Source organism: Aquarana catesbeiana, linkage group LG11 (assembly GCF_042186555.1).
Source record: "Aquarana catesbeiana isolate 2022-GZ linkage group LG11, ASM4218655v1, whole genome shotgun sequence".
In the NCBI taxonomy this organism is placed as follows: Eukaryota; Metazoa; Chordata; class Amphibia; order Anura; family Ranidae; genus Aquarana; species Aquarana catesbeiana.
In genome coordinates, this window is record NC_133334.1 from 191,484,587 (window position 1) to 191,507,478 (window position 22,892).

Consider the following 22,892-nt stretch of genomic DNA (forward strand, 5'->3'; position numbering starts at 1 on the left):
TATTCAAAGGAATTTTTTAGGCACTACTTTTTTCACAGTTTTAAGTTCCCGCTTCCATTTCAGTCACAGCTTTTTTGAGTTTGTAGATTGATTATCACTAATCAACTTCCTGGACACATGTTCAATGAATATTGGTATATATAGGGGATTCATTCATGTGAAATTTAGCTATGATTAAGCACTGACTACAATGTGAAACGCGTCAACTTTCCTGCTTTGAGATGCCGTGGCATGTATTTTTATGATTATACTTAAATAAAGATAGAAGATTACTTTTGAGTGCGGCTGTCCAGGATTTCTCATTTACCTAGAAATTGAATAGGTTACTAAAGTCATGAAAATTATCATACGACAGAAGAAAAAAAAATTCAGAAGTGATGTCATGTGTTGTAGTGTATTTGTATTTTTGGATGACAACTGTACTGGCTAAACGAAAATCGTACGAGAAAAATTTCCGTGCTTGTCTGATCTAATAAATTGTCGTGTTCGGCTCTCGAAAGCTCTGTACTAAAGATCTGATTATCGTACGATGGCATCGAAAGCGGTATTTTTCGTCCGGTTTTCGGAGCGTGGGTACGGGCCATTAGTATCTCCCAACTGTAATACATCAGATTTTACCCAACATGTGAAATACAAGTACTTATCTTTCCCCCGTGGAAAAAAAACTGTGTGTTAATCAAAGACATCAAAGGTGAATTTTGCATCCAATGAAACTTTTGGCAGGCAGGCATTTTTCTTTACTGATCTAAATGCAGCCCAGTGTTTTTAAAGGGTCTATACACCCAGGTACCTATACTGCTGTGTATAGATCAGTAATAAAAACACCCACAAACATCTGTTATGATGGTATTTTTACATGCGTTTACGTGCAAATACAATATGCATATGACAATTTCCCTAGATTTTAAAAAAATGCTAGAAGAATTTTTACGTGTGTATGTGTAAATATGCACAAGTGCTGTACAGACCATGTTCTGTTTTCTTCTGCCATAAATATTTAATGTCCGTACCTCAGTACCATGTGCAAATTCCCTTACATTGTTTCCTGTAAAGGTTAACCAACGCTTTAAAATTAGTTATGTTTCTATCAGACAATACAAGAGGGATAACTGAGACGTGAGGGGGGGAGGCAGTCCCTCCAATAGAAGACCAGTTGGGATCTTTGAATCACACATCTTACATCACTAATACATTTTCAGCCATTTTGTCTACCCCTATTATCTTCCGCCTTACATAGGAGGACGAGGTCACATGGGCTCTGTCCGTCACCTGATTGGTTACGTAATTTCCTATTTCTACCCGCCTTTTCCAGAGGCTTATATGTGCCTAGTGTGATATCTTTGTTATACGTGTGTAGTCAGACGTGAGCTCGCAGTACAATTCACGGTGTGCACACAGCGCCCTAATAATCCGCTTTTGTTATATAATATCCGCCCGGTGGGAGGATTCGTCGCGTCATTACAGCCCGGAAGTAAAAGGCACCATTTTGTCCGCCTGGCAGTGTGAGTGAAGCTCGCGCGTGCAGCGTCATCGTCTCTTTCGGAGTTCCCCGCTATGAAAGAGACCTTGAAGATCTTTATCGGTAACGTGGACGACCGCACCACGGAGGAAGAGATAACTGACCTGTTCCAGAAGTTCGGCCCGGTAGTAAGTTGCGCCGTCATGAAGCAGTACGCCTTCGTCCACATGAGGGGCGCCGAACGGGCCAGGAAAGCCATCGATGAGCTGAACGGGCGGGAGCTGCACGGGAAGAGGATGGTGGTGGAGCTGTCCAAGCCACGACCTCAGAACACCTGGAAGATCTTTGTGGGCAATGTTAGCACTGCCTGTGACGCCTCTGAACTCCGCACCATGTTCGAGGCATACGGCAGGGTGGTGGAGTGTGATGTGGTGAAAGGTAATGGCGGCTTGAGGGGGGAGGAGGGAAGATGGCGGCATTGTGACCTGCGGGCCTAGTATTGGTACAGGATCGTGTATTGTATACCTCATCGCGTTGTTCGCTATGTTATTTGCTTTAGAGTCCGGGAAAACTGGTGAGCCGTTCAGTTTTATAGACGCCTTTCGTATTTACGTGTAGGCCTTCAGATGAGGTTTGCATTGTTTTGGTGGCAAATACTGAACACAATGTAGTTTGTGTAAACGCGAAAATACACCCATACCATCCAGTGGACTGCGTTTTGCTGTAAGCTGTAGACATCGGGGCCACTTGAAGCGCTTGTAATTATTCCCTGTTGTATCTTGTGGTGCCGGTGTCTTACCAAGAAAGTTCCCCCGGCGGACAAGGACCCCTCTGTACTGCACAGGCCGAATGACTAGGACCCGCCGAAAATAGCCAAAGCTGAAAAACTTCAATCAGCTGTACACGGCGCCTGCGCCCTAGGTCCAGGTTCAAGCCCCACCATCCAAGTGGACCTGGGAGTGAGAATAAAAAAGTGCCGAGCGCAGCGAGCGGCCATCTTACAGGCGCCGTGTACAGCTGATTTCTAGTCTATTTCGCTTCGGCTATTTCCGCCGGCTCCTACTGCGCAGTAGAGGCGGGTCCTTATCCGCCAAGAGGAACTTTCTTGGCAGAACACCGGTCACACCTGAGCGTCATGTCGCTCAAAAAAAAGTACATGAGCTTACCTGGGGTGGAGTCGCACAATAGACTTTAATGGCGTCTGAAAACACACGATGTGTAGCCCCCCCTTTTATTTTTATTTTTTTGCATCAATTGCCTCACCTAAATTAGCTTTCCGCTGGCTAAAGCAAAAATACTTAATGTTAGTGCACCTTTACCAAAAAACTTAAACTGCAGCTTTAACCACTTAAGGACCGGAAGGATTTACCCCCTTAATGACCAGGCCATTTTTTGCGATACGGCACTGCGTCCCTTTTAACTGACAATTGTGCGGTCTTGCGACGTTGTACCAAAACATTGATGTCCCCCTTTTTTCTTCTTTTCTTTTCTTTTCTTTTTTTTTTTTTTTTTTTTTTTTTTTTCTTCCCCCCACAAATAGAGCTTTCTTTTGGTGGTATTTTGATAAATTCTGCAGTTATTTATTGCGCCATATAGCAAAAAGTTCTCACAATTTTTTTGTTTAACATGTATCCAAAAAAAACCCAAATTTCTTCATCAGTTTAGGCCAGTGTGCATAGGCATATTACTACAATTAATGGGCCGTATTTTAGCTCTGTAAAAAAGCTGTACTGACCTTTTTCAAGCTGCAGTGTGCAAAAGGCCTTATGTTATATAGCGCTACATAAACTGTTGGCACTCTAAGTACTGGTTCACACTAGTGCGCTATGAAATATGCGCATGTTCGCACTGCGAATCGCGTGCAATTTCAGCCATGCAGATAGTATGGCTGATATAGGATCGAATTTGAACCAGACATGCCCAGGACCCTTTTTTTTTTTTTTTTTTTTTGGTCCTCACCAGAATCGGATCGCATGTGTTCACACCTATGCGATCCGATTCATGTCTGAAATGTCAGTTTGCGATATGCGAGCTGAAATGGGGGTGTCGTTAACATTGTTTGACACTCCCTAGCAGTTCGCATATGGCGGTATGAACTGCCATGCAATGCGGGGACCTGCAGTGGATTGATTCACAGGGTTCCCACATCGCACAAGTGTGAACTGGCACTAAATCCTATATAACAATCACAGGAGTAAGTTCTCATGCTGAGCTCAGAGCTACTGTATGGGGGGGGGGGCTTGAATCTGAGAAAGAGCTCACTCCTGTCATGGTGAAGGTGAGTAGTAACAACCAGGCCTCATTTAGCAATGTCCTGGGGGTATTCCAGTCAGGTTTCATGAGGTATGTTAAATGGACTACAACTGACTATGCAATGTTAGAGCTGCACAGTGGTGTTTTTTTTTGTTTTTTTTTTAATTTTATCTACAGACACCCCTTACCTGCATATGTTTTTGTAAAGGTGAAGTAACCCTTTGAGTCTGAAAAACACATCTACAAGTTTACATTTGTGAGCCTAGCAGAGTCTTGTACCAAGCTGTGCTGTTTGGGACTTCACTCCTGAAGATTATTCCCAGCTGCACGTTGACAGTTGGTAGAGAACCTTTGGGGCTCTTGTCAGACTCCTTTACTAAAACTTTGAGCAGACCGAATCTGGAGCAGTGCATATTAAGGTCCAGTTTATGCTTACAAACTAACTGCCATGCGATGCGGGAACGCACAGTGGATTTGCAGGGTTCCCCAACCGGTAAAAATATATATTTTTGGCCAGGGGTATACACATACCACAGGGGTATACACATACCACAGCAAAAATTCTAGCTTCTGTTGTACTTGAGTGGTAGCGTCTGCAAAGCTCGACCGATTCGGGGCTGCACTGCAACCCCACACAACACGTGCAGTTGTCTGATATTTAAAAGGTTAAAACAGATGGTCAGGAGGTAATGCAACAGCTCATTGCCACTTGTCTATTGCTGTCTGAAGAGCATGCCAAATGCAGATCCTAATCAGCTTTTATGTTCAGTTAATCTTTGCAAATTAAAGCTGGTTGCCATGCACAACTGCTCCAGTGTTGGTAATTTTCCCTTTAATCCTGTAGTTGGCTCAGCTCTGTTTAGCTTTTATTGTTGCTAGACAAAATTTAATTTCTGAAGTAGCCCCAAATTTAATCATTTGAACATGTCCATTGTCAAACCCAGGTGATGCAGTCCCGCCCCTTAAAGGTGACCCTCGCATCCAAAATTGAATTTTTCTATCTGCAAGCTCCCCCCTCTTCTCACTGACCATCACACTGATGTACCATGAGTTGTAACTATAGTAATTTTTAGCTGGGGGTTCTCTGAGCCCTGAAAATTATTTCAAGGCTATGTTGAAAAGGTTTAGAGGCCGATAGAGGGTAATTACCACTTCAGCCCCGGAAGGATTTACCCCCTTAATGACCAGGCCATTTTTTGTGATACGGCGCTGCGTCACTTTAACTGACAATTGGTCGTGCGACGTTGTACCCAAACAAAATTGATTTTTTTTTTTCCCTACAAATAGCAATAGCAAAAAAGCGATAATTTAAAAAAAAAACAAACAAAAAAAAAACTTTCTGCTATAATACACATCCAAAAAAAAGTAAAAAATCGCTTTTTTTTTTTCATCAGTTTAGGCCAATTATATTCTACATATTTTTTGTAAAAAAGAAAAAAAAAAATCCCTATAAGCGTATATTTGCGCAAAAGTTATAGCGTGTATAAAATAGGGGATAGATTTAGGGACTTCATTTTTTTTTTTTTTTTTTTACTGGTAATAGTGGTGGTCTGCAATTTTTAGCAGGGTTGCGGCGGACAAATCTGACCCTAAGTGATGCTTTTTTGGGGACCAGTGACACAATACAGTGATCAGTGCTAATAAAAATGCACTGATCAATGTGTAAATGACACTGGCAGGGAAGGGGTTAACTGTGGCGGCTTACTTGCATAACACAGATCGCTATTCCTGATCGCTAGGAAACAGCAGATCCATATTTGTCTCTTGTCAGAATGGGGATTCGCCTTGTTTACATAGTGTAAACTATCTGTACCATAATCACGGGTGGCCGGCGGACATTGAGGACATTGACCTCCGCGCTCGCCCACACTATCTCATGCACGTACAGGTACATCTGTTTGCGCGGCAGAGCCACCTTCCTGCAGTATATAGCATGTGGTTAAAAGAGAAGTTCACATTTTTAACCACTTCAGCTCCAGAAGATTTTACCCCCTTAATGACCAGAGCATTTATTTTTATTTTATTTTTTTGCAATTCAGCACTGCTTTAACTGACAATTGGTCGTGCAACATTGTACCCAAACAAAATTGACATCCACCTCTCTCCCCGCCCCCCACAAATAGTTTTCTTTTGGTGGTATTTAATCACCTCTGCGGTTTTAATTTTTTGAGCTATAAACCAAAAAACTCACTATTTTGAGAAAAAAAAAAAGCAATTTTTTTTACTTGTTGCTATAATATTCCCCAAAAATATAAACTAATTTTTCTCAGTTTAGGCCAATGTGTATTCTACATAGTTTTGGTAAAAAAAAATTGAAATAAGTGTATACTGATTGGTTTGCACAAAAGTTATAGCGTCGGAAATAGGGGATAGATTTAGAGACTTTTCAATATTTTTTTTTTTTTTTTTTTTTTATTATTAGTAATGGCGGTGATCTGCAAATTTTATCGTGACTGTGAAATTACGGCCGACAGATTGGACACTTGACACTATTTTGGGACCGTTGACATTTATACGGCGATCAGAGCTAAAATAGCCACTGATTATTGTGTAAATGTCACTGGCAGGGAAGGTGTTAAACACTATAGGGCGAGTAAGGGGTCAAATGTGTTCCCTCAGCGTGTTCTAACTGTGGGGGCGGATGGTCTACCTAGGACATGACAGAGATCACTGCTCCCGATGACGAAGAGCAGTAGATCCCTGTCGTTCTGTCTCTCCTCATTGCGGGCCACCGATGGACATCGAGTCCGTGGGCACACCCCAGTGGCGGGGGTGCACATACCTGCTAGCCCAGTATTACGAAGGGATGTATGGGTGCGCCCTTTTGGGCACCCATGCCATTCTGCTGACGTGTGGCGGTTGGGAAGTGGTTAACAAAAAATAATGTACATTTTCTTGCAAGTAAAAAGTGTATTCATTTTTTTTCTGGACCTTCTAAAATCAGTGGTTCTCAACCTCAGTCCTCAAGTACCCCCCAACAGGCAGTATTTGCAGGTTTCCCTTTATCTTGCACAGGTGCTTTAAATCAGTCAATGGCTTGGTATTTCGGACAGCTATTTTATCTAAGAGAAATTCCCCAAACATGGCCTGTTGTGGGTACTGGAAGACTGAGGTTGAGAACCACTGCCATACATCATACGGGCAAGCAGATACAATCTGACAGGAAGACTAAATGAGTGCTGTGGTAGTTCATTGAAAACTACAATCCGACAGCCGCAATTGCTGTCAGAACTTGTAGTTTTTCATTCAGAGGACTGTGAATGAGTGACACGGCTGGAGCTCCGCTCAGCCACGTTTTCTTTCTAATATTATGACAGCTAGCGGAGGGAGGAGATACCCCGCTAGCTGTCAGAGCAGGGACCGGTCTGTTAATGTGTTACACTCTGAATATGGGTGTAACATGTTACAAAAGGTGAATTTCTTTAAATAGAATCCTCCATATCAAGGCTCAAAATGTCAAGTTCTGAGCTACTAGCCAGGCCTTAACATTTACTCGTCACCAGTTGCCCCTTCCAACCCATTGGCTGTCCCCTCAAAATAACTTGCGCAACCATTAATGTCTAAACTGCTGGCAAAAAAGAGTACACCCCATGTGAAAATGTCAATGAGGCCCAAAGTGCCCATATTTTGTGTGGTCACCTTTATTTTCCAGCACTGCCTTAACCCTCTTGGGTATGGAGTTCACCAGAGCTTCACAGGTTGGCACTGGAGTCCTCTTCTACTCCTCCATGACGACATCACAGAGCTGGTGGATGTTGGAGACCTTGCGCTCCTCCACCTTTCGTTTGAGGATGCTCAATAGGGTTTAGGTCTGTAGACATGCTATGCCAGTCAATCACCTTTACCCCCATCTTCTTGGGCAAGGCAGTGGTCTTCTTGGAGGTGTGTTTGGGGTTATGTTGGAATCCATCCTGCCCTGCGGCCCAGTCTCCAAAGAGAGGGGCTCTGCTTCAGTATGTCACAGTACATCTTGGTATTCATGGTTCCCTCAATGAACCATAGCTCCCAGCACTAATGCAGCCCCAGACCCCCCCCCCACCATGCTTGACTGTAGGCAAGACACACTTGTCTTTTGTGCGCCTCACCTGGTTGCCGCCACACACGCTTGACACCATCTGAACCAAATAAGTTTATCTTTGACATCAGACCACAGGACAGGCACAGGCAGCACTCGTACATCTATTTCCCTAAAGACAACCTCCTGGATATGACGCTGAGCACGCGCACTCAACTTCTTTGGTTGACCATGTTCTGAGTGGAACCTGTCCTGTTAAGCTGTTGTATGGTCTTGGCTACCGTGCTGCAGCTCAGTTTCAGGGTCTTGGAAATCTTCTTAAAGGCTAGGCCATCTTTATGTAGTGAGAGCGATAACACCAAATTTAACACACCTGCTCCCCATTCACACCTGAGACCTTGTAACACTAATGAGTCACGTGACAGCGGTGACTGAAAATGGCTCATTGGGCCCAATTTGGACATTTTCATTTGGGGGGGTGTACTTTTGTTGCCAGTGGTTTAGCCATTAATGGCTGTGTTGAGTTATTTGGAGGGGACAGCAAATTTACACTGTTATACAAGCTGTACACTTACTAATTTACATTGTAGCAAAGTGTCATTGCTTTAGTGTTGTCACATGAAAAGATATAATAATTTTACAAAAATGTGAGGGGGTGTACTCACTCTTGTGAGATACTGTGTATGTGTCAGATCGGACACTTCTTTTGGTACTATTGACATACAGCGATCAGAGCTAAAAATAGCCACTGATTACTGTATAGATGTCACTGGCAGGGAAGGGGTTAACACTAGGGGGCGATCAAGGGGTTAAGTGTGTCCAACTGTAGGGGAAGAGAACTGACAGGGAGTAGAGATCGCCGTTTCTGATCACTGGGAACCACAGATCCCTCCCAACTTCCCTTGCGCACATTGGCTCCAGTGTCACGCGCCCCCTATAGTCCTTAAAGTGGCTGGCATACAGCTATGGCTATGGGAGCCAACCTGTCGCCTTATAACGACGGTGGCTGGTCGGCAAGCGACTAAATGAAATGTAAAATCAATGGGTAGTTCCTAAAACAAAGTTAATTGAAATTATATGCCTATGGTATATGGAATTTTTATTTAAATATAGCTTGGCCCCACCTTCTGATCCTCAGAATTGACTGTGTGATTGATCTCCTTTAAGGCCTCCATCCATTTAGCTGCAGCCACCAGATTCGAGTGGCAAGAATCAGTGGGTTCTTGCGCCTGGAATCAAAGGGGCATGCAAATACAAGCGGGTGCTCAGCCTGTATAAACTAATGACAGGCTGATGGCCACCACACACAAGGCAAGTTACTTCCTGTTGGGGACAGATGTCATTACCTGGACGTAGCTGACTTCGCCAGGCTCGGATGCATTTCCCTTAACAGCAGGTAACTCTTTAGTGTGTGGATGCTGTGAGCCTGTCATTGATTTTTATTGGCTGGGTGGCTGCAGCTGTGATGCCAGCTGCAGATATCTGCTGGTTCTTGCCACTTTAACACCAAATCTGATTTTTTTTTTTTTTTTTTTTTTTTTTTTTTTCTTCCTCCTACTCCTTTTCCTTGGAAATGAGATTGACTGACTGAATTATGGCCTCATGGACATTTGCAAGCATAAACTATCCAGCAAATATTTCCCAGCTTTTTCCCACATCCCAGGTATCTCAGAACTCTGTTCACTCCTGTACTTCTGTAAGGCCTCATGCACAATTGAGTCTAAAAATGCTGCTTTTACAGGTGTTTGAGCTTTTCTCTGCCTCTAAATGTCTCCATGTTTTCTATATGTCCATGCATACTATATAGGTATACCCCCCCCCCCCCAACCATGTGTGTTCAGTGCTCTTAGTGCTTGAGTATTTTTTTTGTCTTTTTATTTCGATGGCCAGAATAAATCTGGCCAATAAAATTAATAAACGTACAAGTGCTGAATGCGCCCAATGCTTTTGAAAAAGAACACGTCTAAAGCCTCATGCCCAAGGGCACCTTAACCACTTCTCTCTCTCCCCCCCTATAGCAAAATGATGGCCGGGCCGTGGTTACGTTATCCTGACTGGGTGTCATGACATCCAGCAGGATTATAGCCGCCGCGTGCCCGTGGGGGCACGCATCGCGGAGATCAGTGGTGTCATTCTGACACACTGATCTCGGTAAAGAGCCTCTGACGGAGGCTCTTTACCATGTGATATCACAGTGTCCAATCGCAGCTGATCACAATGTAAACAGGAAGAGCCGTTGATCGGCTTTTCCTCACTTGCGTCTGACGGCCGCAAGTAGAGGAGAGACTATCGACTGCTCTCCTGACATGAGTGGTCTGTGCTGATTGTTTATCAGCGCAGCCCCGCTCGGATCCCGCCCAGGATCACCATCATGCCGCCCAGGACCACCAGGTTGGCCATCCACACAGGGCCACCAGATATGCCCCCCCTAGACCACTAGGGAAATGCAAATCTGTGCCAAGGCAGCTGCCAATCAGTGCCCACTCACAATGCCTACCAGTGCCACGTATCAATGCCCAGCAGTGCCACCCATAAGTACCCGTCTTTGCAGCCTTTCAGTGCCCACCAGTGCCGCCTATCAATGCCCATTGTCGGTGCCACATCATCGGTGCTGCCTTATCAGTGCCCATCAGTGAAGGAGAAAACCAATTTACAAAATTTTATAATAGAAACAAAACTTTTTTTTTTTTTTCAAAATTTTCGGTCTTTTTTTATTTGGCAAAAAATAAATGCAAATACCACCAAAAAGCTCTATTTGTGAGAACAAAATGATAAAAATTCTGTTTGGGTACAGTGTAGCATGACCGCACAATTATTTAAACAGCGACAGCGCAGAAAGCTGGGAATTGCCTTGGGCAGCAAGGGGGGTAAGTGCCTGGTATTGAAGTGGTTAGAAACGCCTCTCCATGTTAGCCTATGGCCTCATGCCCACCATGGCGTTCTTGAGCTGTAAATGGCATAGGCGTTTTTAAGCTTCAAAAAAACCCAGCACCAGGGAGTTCTGAGGCATGGCGCTAGAACTGTAAAAAACACCAAACGTGGAAAAAACGCAACACCGTTTTCAAGCTCCGGCGTTTTTGGGTTTCTGTGGTGCTGTGGGTAATTTGGGAGTCTAATATAGCTGAGAGATGTACTTTTTCTTTTTTAAAAAAAAAAAAAAAAAGCTAACGCGCATAAACGTTAATGCAAAACGCGGTAAAAATTGTGTGTGGTTTTTTTTTTTTTTTTTTTTTTTTTTTTTTTTTCGGCGCTCTTTCCAGGCGTCGGTACTAGCTTTACAGCTCGTTTTTAAAAATGTCCGTGGGCATGAGGCCTAAGGCTTCATGTACACAGGACCTTGTTCAACCTCTCCTGGACAATTTATTTTGACAGCTAGAAAACGGCGTCTAAAAACAGCCGTTTAGCCGCATTTACATGTCGCATTTATCCACATTTGGGGGAGGGGGGGGTTCATTTTTGGCTATTTTGAAAAAAAAAAAGCCTGTAAACAGAATGCGACTAAACGCGAGTTACCGCATTTAGCCGCGTTTGAAATGCCTCTAAACACAGCTTCTGAACGTGTTGTGTTTTTTTTTTTTTTTTTTTTTTTTGTATTCCAAAAAAAAGCCTCTTAAACGCAACTGCCAAGAAACTACTATAAACAAACCTGTGTACTGATAAGGTAACATAGAAGAGACTTCAGGAGCAGTTGAGAAAAATGCCCAACTGCTTCTAAAGGTCTGTTTACCAGCAGAAGTGTACATGAGGCCTTAGGAGTGTTTGCAACTAAGTTTCTCCTGCCAGTAGAAAATAATTTAGAACAGCCCCAGGCTCTCATGTACACTGCTGCTGGTAAACGGATGTTTAGGAGCAGTTGGGCATTTTTTTTTTTTCAACTGCTCCTGAACTCTTCTGTTATCTTATCAGTACATGTACACAGGTTGGTTTATAGTCATTTCTAGGCAGTTGTGTTTAGAGGCTTTTTTGGAACCCCCAAAAAAAGCGTTCAGAAGCTGTGTTTAGAGGCATTCCAAACACGGTAACTTGCGTTTAGCCATGTTTTGTTTACATTTATTTTTCATTTTTGGCTGTTTAAAAAAAAAATTCAAATGCCTCTAGACGCAAACACGGCTAAGCGGCCGTTTTTAGCTGCTGGTTTCTAGCTGTCAAGTTAAATTGTTCAGGAGAGGTTGAACAATGTCCCGTGTACATGAAGCCTAAAAGATGATGCCTCCTATGCATGTACGCTTTTTTTTTTTTTTTTCCCCCCCTCTGCCAAACAAGCTCCACCATGTGGTGCAAATCCAATCAGATCAAACTATTTTGCACATGAACCCTTGGAGACCATGTTAGGCAAAGCTTATAGTGCAGTAGCATTATATTAGGTAAAACCATAAAATGGGCAACACTTAAAACAGAAGTTCAGAAGGCAAAACACTCTGGAGTCTATATACAGTGGTGTCCTTACATGCGGAAGATGTGGAGATACGAGACAACAGAGTGCTATAGCAGTAATTTTACGCCACCTATAGTTAGGTTTTAGTGCTGGAAAAGAACTTACAGTATGTGTTAAATATTCACCTTCTTTATGACTTTGTAAAGGATACTGAAGTTTTTGTTGTCTGAGCAGTCAGATGGCACAGATTGCAGCTGTATAAATAGAAATGAATCGCGGGCATGGCTTAAAATATTTACAAATATTTTTGAACCTAAACAGTTCTCATATGTACCTGTGCTGTTTGGCAGTTTTGACTGGTGTACAGTTTTAACTTGCCTTATAAAGAATAATTTTTTTTTTTTTTCTGAAATTTGAAAAGAATCTTCATAGAAACATTTTTTTATACATTCAGTGTTTGGTTTTACAAATGTGGTTTTTGCATCAAAACAAGATTCTTTTAAAACTTCAGATAACCTAATCAGACTTGTACATTTTATGATATTCAGCATATTTCAATGTCTATAACATTTTTTTTTTTTTTTTTTCCCCCTCCCACTGTGTACTACCTTAGACTATGCGTTCGTTCATATGGAGAAAGAAAGTGACGCTAGGGCAGCTATCGAGAATCTGAATGGAAAGGAGATAAAAGGAAAACGGATTAACGTGGAGATGTCAAATAAAGTTTCAAGGCCTATGAATGCAAATGGTAATGCTCATAATAATCGCGCACGTAGACCTCATGATATTCGAGAAAATCCACAAAACCGTTCTGAGGCATATAATCGTAGGAGGGCAGCTGAAGCAGCCTATGCATCCTTTGCTCTAAAATCGCCATATGAGCATTATTCAGGTGATAATGCACGTTATGCTTTTGACAGTAGAATGCGCGCACCTTCTCCTCTTTATTATTCTCGAGATCGCAGTCCCCTAAGAAGATCACCTACGAGGTCACCCTTTGGTCTTGCACAGTCCGCTGCTTCACTTGCATCAAAACTTCGTGCTTCAGCATCAGGCTATGGTTCCTTACCATCTGCCTATGGGGATCAACCAACTTCATCATTGTCTGCTGCATACGGTAGTCAATCGTCGTCTTTATCTGCTGCATATGGAACCCGAGCCAGTGCACTTGCATCTGCCTTTGGCAATCAAGGTGGATATGACAGCCAGTCAGCTTTTGGGACAGAAACCCAGCCTTCATACGGCTCACAAAGTTCTACAGCCTATAGCACTCAAGGATCGTCTCTGTCTGCCAGTTATGGGTCCCATCTACCTGCAGTGGCAGCGTCTTACAGCTCTCAGACCTCGTCCAGTCTTTATCCGTCACATTCTACCAGTTCCCCGTATGCGTCGTCCGCTGCACTGGCTAGTGCTTATCGTCCACAGCAGAGTTCCGTCTATGATACTACTCAGATGGGTGGCCTTGGAATGCAGTCTGCTTACTCGTCTCTGTCGTCTTCAATAGATGCGCCGATGTACGAGCGCACCCGCCTTTCACCGCCACTAAGCTCGGCTGCCGACAGCTACAAGAAGACGATTGACAGTTATAAAAGGTATGTAACTCCACTACTATGCCGACGCGTAGCAGAACATGTACATGCTCTTCTGGCTAAATCATAATTTGTGGTAGAAATGCATAATCTTGTTTTGGGGTTGTATTAATGTAATTTAAAAAGTTATTTATTTTTTTAATCACAATAAAAAGGATTTTATACTTGCCTGCTTTGTGCAACAACATTGCACAGGGCAGTCCCTTGCCACCTCTTTTTCAGTTCCCCACCTGTGCTGTCTGCTCCTCTTTCCTCCCAGATGTCCCCTCAGCAAGCGGGGTGCTTAGGGGGTACCCGTGCTGGTGTGTCCATACACTGCCAGTAAGCTGTGCCCCTGCTCCTTCCCCACTTGAATTTGACTAACAGGAGCCTATGGCTCCCACTGGGCGCACACTGTCTCCTGTGAGACAAAGGTGTTGAATCAGTGATTGTCAGGTAAGTGTTTAGGGGTGGGGTTCTACAATAAAGTAGAACTATAGGCAAAACCTACTTAATACATTCTATGCATTGAGCGAAAAACCTTCTGCAAGCTGCTCAGCCCCCCCCACACCTAAATACTTGCCTAAACCTGATCTAGCGATGTGAGCAGAGGCATGCGCTCTATCTCTCTCTCATTGGCTCAGACCCCGCAGCAGGGTATAATTGGGGTTGTCCCAATACAGAGCATTTACTCTGGCAAATGCTCTGATTCTTGGGCAGTCAGGGATGATCGGTATGGCGGTGGGGAGTTACAAGCACCGATCACCCTGTATAGGTTTCAATATAGCAGCTGACAGTCATTTACCGACTCCTTCCTTTTCCGAATGAACAGTCAGTTCAGACTGTCCATTCATAATTGAGCATTGTAAACTTTTTACGATGCTTCAGTGTATGAATGGAGAGGAGCCTGTCTCCTCTCTATTCATATTCAGTGCAGCTGAGGCTGCTGAGAAAGGGACTGGGGAATCTCTATCCTCAGTCCCTTTCCATGTCTCAGTGTTTGTGAAGACCCCTGATCTCACCTAATCCCCCCAATAGGGCTAATGAAAAAAAATTGTAATATTTAAAAGGTTAAGTTGTAAATATAACAGTTAAAAAAACACACTCCCCTCCCCCCCCCCCCCCCCCAAAAAAAAAAAAACACTAAGCATTGTTAAAAAAATAATAATAATGATTAAATTGTAAATAAAATAAACTACTGACAAAGTCATCAGTGCCGCATATTGGTGCAACTGTTAACGAGTACTTGAAAAAAGTATCGGTACTTGTACTCAATCTTAAAGTGGTATCAGGACAACCCTATGTATAATTTTTGGTTTTGCCTATAGTTTTGTTTACAGGTATTTGTATAGCGCTAGCAATTTATGTTTTTACATACTATTCATTCACATCAGCCTCTGTCCTCAAGAAGCTTACAATTTAGGCTGCATTCACACCTGAGTGTTTTGTTTTCAGGCAGAAAGTTGTGCGTTTTTTACCTCCATTTTTCAGCGTTTTTTACAGGTCAAAAGGTCACCAATGTAAAAAGCAGAAAAACGCCGGTAATCTGTCCAAAAAGAAACTCATGTACTTTGCGCTTCAGTCGTTTTGAAGATGTGAACAGGTGCCATTGACATTAATGGGATTTTGCGTGTTGGGCTTTTTTCAGGTGTTTTATGAGCGGAAAACGCTCAGGTGTGGATGCAGCCTTAAGGTCCCTATCTTGCTTGCGTGCAGACACAGTGGGCAGTTAACCTACCAGCATATCTTTTTTTTTTTTTTTTTTTTTTTTTTTTTTTTTTTTTTCGTGTGGGAGAAAAGCGACATACACCCACACAAGCACAAAGGAGCGTGTGCACGCTCCAGGCAGATAGTGTCCAGACCTGAATTTGAAATGAAGACCCCAGTGTGGCAAGGCCAGTGTGTTAAAGGTGTTTTCAAAGGTTCAGGTTTTTTTTTTTTTTTTTCCTTGTCATACTTGCCTGCTCTGTGGAATGGTTTTGCACAGAGCAGCCCTGATCCTCCTAAAGGTGCTTCTGGACTATGCCACCTGCTGAGTGTCCCCTTAGCAAGCTGCCTACTCTGAAGGCACTCGTGCATGCTTTCTCCCGAGCCGCCTATGTGTTTGAGATGCACAGAGCGCAGCTCGCTCCCACTCTCCTCACTGGCTGTGATTGACAGCAGCGGGAGCCAGTGGTTCCTGCTGCTGTGTCTTGGCCAATAGAGGCGGAGAGCTTCAGCTCTCACGCACATCGCTGGATCCGGCTCAGATGAGTAGAAGCGGGAGAGCTGCACACTGTGAAGGGGTGTTTGTTTTTTGTTTGTTTTTTTTTTGTTTTTTTTCTCTTTCATGCATAGAGAATGCATGAAGGTAAAATAACCTTCAGCCTTTAGAACCACTTTTAACTTTTGATGAACTGCCAATCTTTCAATTGATTAGCCATAGATTACCTGTACTTTAAAATGTAGTTAAATTTTGGTTTGAAAAACCTGCAAAGAGATTCACCAAAATGTTGCGCTGTGTAAGAACATAAACCAAGTGAATCCAATATAAGGTGCAAAAAACAGCTCAAATAATTAAATCCACAATTCATAAAAAGTGTACTTGAATGAATACATCCCAAAAAGTTCATAGAAAGTGGAAAATCAATTGCAGTAAAGTGATGGAAAGATCATGGTGCTCTGTGTGCATTTGGAAATACCTAGAAAATGTATTTGGATTTACTAATTATGTTGTGAGCTGTTTTATGCACATATTGGATTCAGTTGGTTCATGTATAAGGCTCTGTTCACATCTAGGCGTTGCTATTTTACAGGTGGTGTTTTTGTACAGGCGTTTTTGAAGTTCAAAAGGTCACCAATGTAAAAATTGCCTGTATTATGCCAAAAAAGAAGCTTGTGTACTTTTTTTTTTTTTTTTTTAAGCGACAGGCGTTTTACTTTAGGCGACAGAACCTTTTTCAGCTTGTAGCTCTAAAATGCTCAACAAGCCAAATTCCATTCATTTCAATGGCCCCTCTTCACATATGAGTGTTCTGTCGCCTGAAGCTCAAAGTACATGAGCTTCTTTTTGGCTCCGTCGACTTCAATAGAAATGCCTTACTTAGCGTGGGGTTTGTTTTGTTTTGTTTTTTTTCCTCTCCCCTTCAACAGCAGCTCTCCACCCCTAATTTCCTCTCCCTAGTGCTTTATATTGGCTAAACAAAAATGGCTGAAGCTGTAAAAACGCTTGTAATGCACTTCTAAAATGTTTTAAAAATGCTTGTAAAATGCAAAAAACGTTTAAAGAGGGAAAAAAGAAGCCTGAAAAACTCCAGTAAATCGCTACGCCTAGGTGTGAATGGAGCCTTGGACAGTGCAACACATTTATTTTGGTGACTACTTTTGTATTGGTATGTGTAGATACAGTGAGTGCTGTCTTCTGTTGGATTTTTTTTTTTTTGTTTTTACATCGTAAGCCATGCATTTCATTTAAGGCAATCTCGGGGTGAATCACGTTTCTTCCCCTCACTGATCTTTACTGTGTTACTGGACCAGCAATATTTCTGCACTCTCTTGCTTTCCTCTTCCTCTTGCCATATTTGTTGGTGTTCCATGCTGCGTGTTACCAGGTGTGACTCCTAGGCATTCCTGCATCACTAGTTTGTCACGGACGAATAGAGAATGCTAAAAGTGTAACAAGCTGAATATACAGAAATGCCATTATGCCCATCCTCTCTAGTGAAGCTGAACAAACTGGAATTTTTGTACTGTCGTGGTACGTCAGGCTCCACCAAGTCCTTAGTGTCGTCTTTGCTTACTACTTTTAGTTCTTAGTACATTGGGACATGGGACTTGGACCTCTCACCTTTCTATATAGAGTTGCTTATGATCTTTACCACTTCTCCACTATCTCTCCTGTCGCTGTTAGCGTATTTTTTTTTTGTTTGTTTTTTCTTCTCTGTTGGTGGAACTGGGTGGACGTGTGTGTGTGTGTGTGTGTGGTGGGGTTTTTTTTTTTTTTTTTTTTCTCCCCCAACCAAGTTAGCTATGTAACTATTTTGCCCACTCTTGTTGTGCTCCATACTCCCCACCCCTGTTGCTTTGTGCCAAATGAACTAAACACCTCACACTAGCAGCCTCCCCAAATCAAGATGCATGTTTCACTGGTCCCTGTGCTTGCCTGCCAGTATATAGGGAAGCGGTTATTTTTTTATTTTTTGTTATGGCTGGCCATCCTTTTTAATATAAAAGTACTCTGAGCGGCTGGGCAGCAGCTGGAGTACTTTTACAGGTGGCGGAAAGGGCCCCCCCTTCCACCGCCAAGTTTACCAGGCTCTCCCAAGTGATCGGGAAGCCAAGTAACGATGTGGCCAGCGGCATCCAACTCCGGCCTCAGTGAGGGAACTGAAGCTGTTCCTCCCACTGTGTGACGTCAGTAGTGGGAAGCGATGACTATTTCATCACCCGTGCTCCCCCGTCACTTAGTGGTCACACGCCGTGGCGAGCGCACATGTCCGTCCCACAGATAAATGGTAATTGCACCACGTGAGGTATCACTGCGAATGTCGGAGCAATAATTCAAGCACCAAACTTTGTGTGTTTAATCTAAACTGGTAAACCTGTAAATGCTTTTAAAGCTTCACCTATGGATAATTTTAAGTACCGACGTTTTTCGCCACTTCATGAGCGTCCACAATTTTAAAGCGTGAACGGTTTGGTAACCATTTACATGGTGTAATATAATTTTATATTTTACCAAAAAGTGGTATTCTATTGTTTGTGTTCACAAATTCATTAATGTGTATTTTTTTTCCAAAACAATATTGCGTTTGAAGAACCACTGTGAAAATGCCATGTGAAATAAAAAATTGCAACACCCACCATTTTATTCTCTAGAGCCTTTGCTTAACAAATATTTGGGGGTTCTAAGTAGGGCTGAAACAACTAATCGATTATGAAATTAATTGATTACTATTTTCATCGATTAATCGGCCAGTAACATAATGGGGTTTAAAAAAACCTAAAATGAGCCCTTTATAGTACAAAAAGAGCAAATAATCGCTACTGCAAATCTTACTTTCACAGTTCTACATTGAAAAAAATAAACCCCTTACAGTAGTGATTATCTGCTTTTTTTTTTTTTTTTTTTGTACTATAAAGGGCTAATTTTAGTTTTTTTCACACCATTACGTTACTAAATGTCTTAGACCTGGTTCACATCTATGTGTTTGGTGCTTTTTGCAGAAACGCACTACAGTTCATTTACATGGTTTCCTATGGGACACGTTCACGCGAAACGGTGCTTTTTTGGCTCAATATACTTCAATAGAGAAGCTGCAGAAAAGCATTTAATGCGTTTTTTGCAACAATATGTGTTTTTTAATCTGCCCAACAAAAATTGGCCAAAAAAATGCAAAAACGCAAATTGCAGCAAAATCACGTGCACAAAAATCAAAACGCACTGCAGAAACAGATGAAAAACAAACTGCATAGGTGTGTACTGAGCCTTATGCTGGCCACACGGATCAATTTTCAGATGAGAATATTCAGACTAAAAATCTTTGTACATTTTCTGAATGAACGAACGAACGTTCTTAAAAAATTAAATTTTTTTTTTTTTTTTTTTTTTTTTTTTTTGAAGGAAGACATTGTTTTTGTTTTTAATAGAAAAATTTGATCGCTGAGTCTGATATTTACCAGATTCACCCTTTAATAGTTTATACGGTATCTCTCCTCTAATAGTATATACAGTATATCTCTTCTGTCTGTTATGCTCAGAGTGGATTCGATATTTTGCTCCCTAACCATATAGTTGGTTATTTATATTTTACCACTGCATAGAGATATTTAAGAATAAATTATCTTTTTTAAAACTGTACACATTAACTAAATTATACACCACACTTTTTTTTTTTTTTTTTTTAAGGTTATTAACCGAATAATCGAAAAAATAGTTGGCCAACTAATCGATTATGAAAATAATCGTTAGTTGCAGCCATAGTTCTAAGTAATTTTCAAGCAAAAATGTAGATTTTTACATGTATATGAAATGTCAGAATTGGCCCGGTATTGAGGTGGTGGTTAAGGGTTTACCCTTGTGTCAAGACAGGACCCGAAAGAATCTCCCCAGCAGGGCACAGGCAGCTCAGAACTATGACATTGCATATAGAAGTGTAGAACTGAGGGACGGAATAGTTTTGTTTATAAAATTGTAACTGCTTAGATGTTTTAGAACCTCAGCATATTTGCTAAAAGCTAGTAGCCTAGTTCCTAGTCCCTTCATGTTGAAACACAGTAGAAGGGTTCAATGTCATTACTCCAATTTTTGTATATTAAGTCTTTAACTTTCCTAATGTACAGCCTTGATGTTTACCAGATTATTTTTTGCTGAAGGTTTTCTTTTTCCTCATTAAAACTTCCTTTTGTGTTTTCGACAGCAGGCTTGCTTCTGACCGCCGTTATTCAGAATTAGCTGATTATCGCCGTTTAACACAGGAATCGCAGGATCCTTTCCGCCGGTCACCACCCAAATCTCAGCTGGACTTCCGTCGCATGACTGAATCACAGTCCGATTACTCTTCATACCCTTACAGTGATTTCATGAGAGGGCCATCGTTATCTGCCTATCCACGCCGTTTGTAATAGCTTTAAAGGGTGGTTGAAAATTGTGTGTAGATTGAGGTCTCTTTGTGTGATGATACAGAAAATTTTGAGTTTCTAATTTTGAAGGGTTTTTTTTTTTTTTTTTTTGTTCTGTAGAACTGTTTTAATAGGCATTGAAATCTAATTAGTCAGTGATAGATATGGATAAATCGTATACAGCAGATTTCACATTTTTACACATAAATTTAGATTACAGTATTCACATGACCGCACAGGGTCACTTGTATAGAATTATATATCTGCTAAAAGCCACTAATGCTTACCTTTTTGGTGACCTGTTTGTTGAAATGTTTCTACTTTGCTCACTAGCCTCAGCCACTCAGATGGATTCAAAACCGGTTTCCCCCACAACATACGGCAGTGTTGTACTGCAAGTGTGGAATATATAGCGGCTGGCAAAAGCAGTAAGGGTGTTTCTACAAATGGGCAGGCGGAAAAGTGCATATCTGCTAAAGAGTCACAATACTTCTAGGCATTAAACATCTGTCTTTTATAATGCCTTAGGCCCCTTTCACACGGGCTTTCCGATTAGATCAGACGCTCCATGCACCTCTATGGAGCGGCGGATGTCATCGTTAACATGTCCGCTGACATCCACCGGTATCTAATCCAGACGGTTGGAAGCCCTATTTTCCATCTGTCTGGAGAATCGGATCAGAACGGACAGGCGTTCCGTTTTCATTTTCACTCCATAGAGGACAGCAGGGCTCTGACAAGTCTGTCAGCACAGTGAGTGGAGACGGACCTGTCATCTGCCTGCTCGGTGGGGATCAGAGGATCGATCCCTGCTGAGCAAAGCGGAGTCTGTACATGGACAAGTCTGTGTGAAAGGGGCTTTAGGGCTCTGGTACAATCAAGGTTCTAAACACTTTTATGAGAGTTTTAACCCTTTGTTGCGAGTTGTTACAGCTGAAATCTGCAACTGCTTGACATGCCAACAAATGTCATCTGTTTCCACAATCTTGGTAAAGGGATTTCATAGCAAGTTATTCACATGCAAAACACTGATTTCTTTTCAGTCTTAAATAGGGATGCGATTGGAACAAACATTTTGGCCTAGATTGCACAAAAATTGACATTTAACTTTTTATTGAACCCCACTTGGATTATATATATATATATTTTTTTTTTTTTTTTTTTGTTAGACAAAACTTAACTGTATACAGTATGTGGTAAGCTTGTGTTACCATTTTTAACACTTCTTTTGGGTTCAACATGCATTTACATATCTGCTTCATGGCCATTTTTAGATGTGTTTGGAACGTCTAATAGATTTCAGAAGATGGCAGACCATAAATGCAGAAGATGCTTGTTTTTTTAATGCGCGATTTGTCTGGTGTAAATGGCTTGCCATTTTTTTTTTTTTTCTGTAACCACCTGCTGCATTTTTTTTTTTTTTTGTGCTTAAAATGCAGATTGCATTTTGTGTAATTACTCTTCTGCTCAATGTTTGCAAGCTTTGGGTACCAGTATTTGATTTGTCCATATGTGAATGGATTTTGGGTAGGACCATAGGCTTGCAGCATTGTTGTAAAACATTCATAACTTTGCTATTTTAAATGGCAATGTTTTTAGTAAATGATTTTTTCCTTTTTGGATTTAAATCCTAAGTGGAGTTGCAATAAGTATTTGTAGCTAGGCAGAAGCTGATTGCTTCTGTTCTGTATCGTGTGCTACATATTGTAATGCACAGGATTAAGAATAATAGTATCAATATCAGTTTAACACTTCCCCTAGTTTTCATATGATGCATGTTTATTTAGAACTTTTTTTTTCTGCATGTGTTCATGACCATTAAAACATGCCTTTTTGTATTTTTGGTAAAGAAAAAAAAAAATAAACGTTTTCATTGCTGTATCATATTGGAGTTCTTTGATTTTTATATTTACAAATTTGTTTTAGGGACCATTATGTTTAGAGCAAAAACAGACAAAACACGTTTGTTAAATTTTTAAACCCTGACTCTGGGCAGCTAAAGTTGTGTGTTTGTGTTTAATCTAATCTGGTTTTGTCAAGGAGATGATCCAAGATGGTGTAAAACTTGCCTTACCTCGTCATGTATACCAGTTCTGGTAGTGATTGATTTCAGAGCCTCTTTTCTCGCTGGTCTCTGGTCATATTGCCACTCCTTCTGATGTCATTGCATACATAGCAGGACCAGTGACCACATTCCAGAAGAGCAAAGAGGACCAGAGTGTTTGCTTCTGTGGGACCTACACCAAGGGCAATATATGCTATAAGAACGTGTCTGGTGATGTCAGTTTAACTTTAATGCCTGGAGTTGCTCTTGAAAGTAGTTCTTAAGGCTGGGTTCACACTATTGCAAATTTACATGCGGGTTTTCCCGCATCCAATTCGCATGTGAGGAGGTTGTGACCAGCTCTCAATGGAGCCGGTTCACACTGCTCCTGGACAGCTGCAGAGCGAATTGCAAAGGAGTCCTGTGCGTCTTCTGGTCCGTTTCAGGTCCGAATTCAGCCTTAAAATTCGGACTGAAATTGGACCTGAAACGGTGAACAAGGATGCACCAGACCCACGCTGCCAGCCGCTCCGCACGGCAGTGTAAACCCAGCCTCTCTCTAATTAGACTATATTTAG

The 22,892-nt window shown here is 41.8% G+C and overlaps 1 protein-coding gene across 4 annotated transcripts; it reads left to right on the forward strand.

Annotated features, from left to right (window-relative positions):
- The first annotated feature begins 1,309 nt into the window (after positions 1-1,309).
- On the forward strand, positions 1,310-22,154 carry RBM14 (RNA binding motif protein 14). Of its 4 annotated transcripts, none has more exons than XM_073605146.1 (3): positions 1,310-1,897; positions 12,716-13,694; positions 20,072-22,154. In XM_073605146.1, the coding sequence occupies exons 1-3, from the start codon at positions 1,555-1,557 to the stop codon at positions 20,271-20,273; spliced, it is 1,524 nt and encodes a 507-aa protein (XP_073461247.1). In that variant the 5' UTR covers positions 1,310-1,554; the 3' UTR covers positions 20,274-22,154. The 4 variants fall into 4 exon arrangements, with proteins under 4 accessions (XP_073461247.1, XP_073461246.1, XP_073461248.1 ...); XM_073605145.1 differs by having other exon boundaries at positions 1,311-1,897; positions 20,069-22,154; XM_073605147.1 differs by having other exon boundaries at positions 1,324-1,897; positions 12,716-12,850; positions 20,069-20,238.
- Positions 22,155-22,892: the final 738 nt, after the last annotated feature.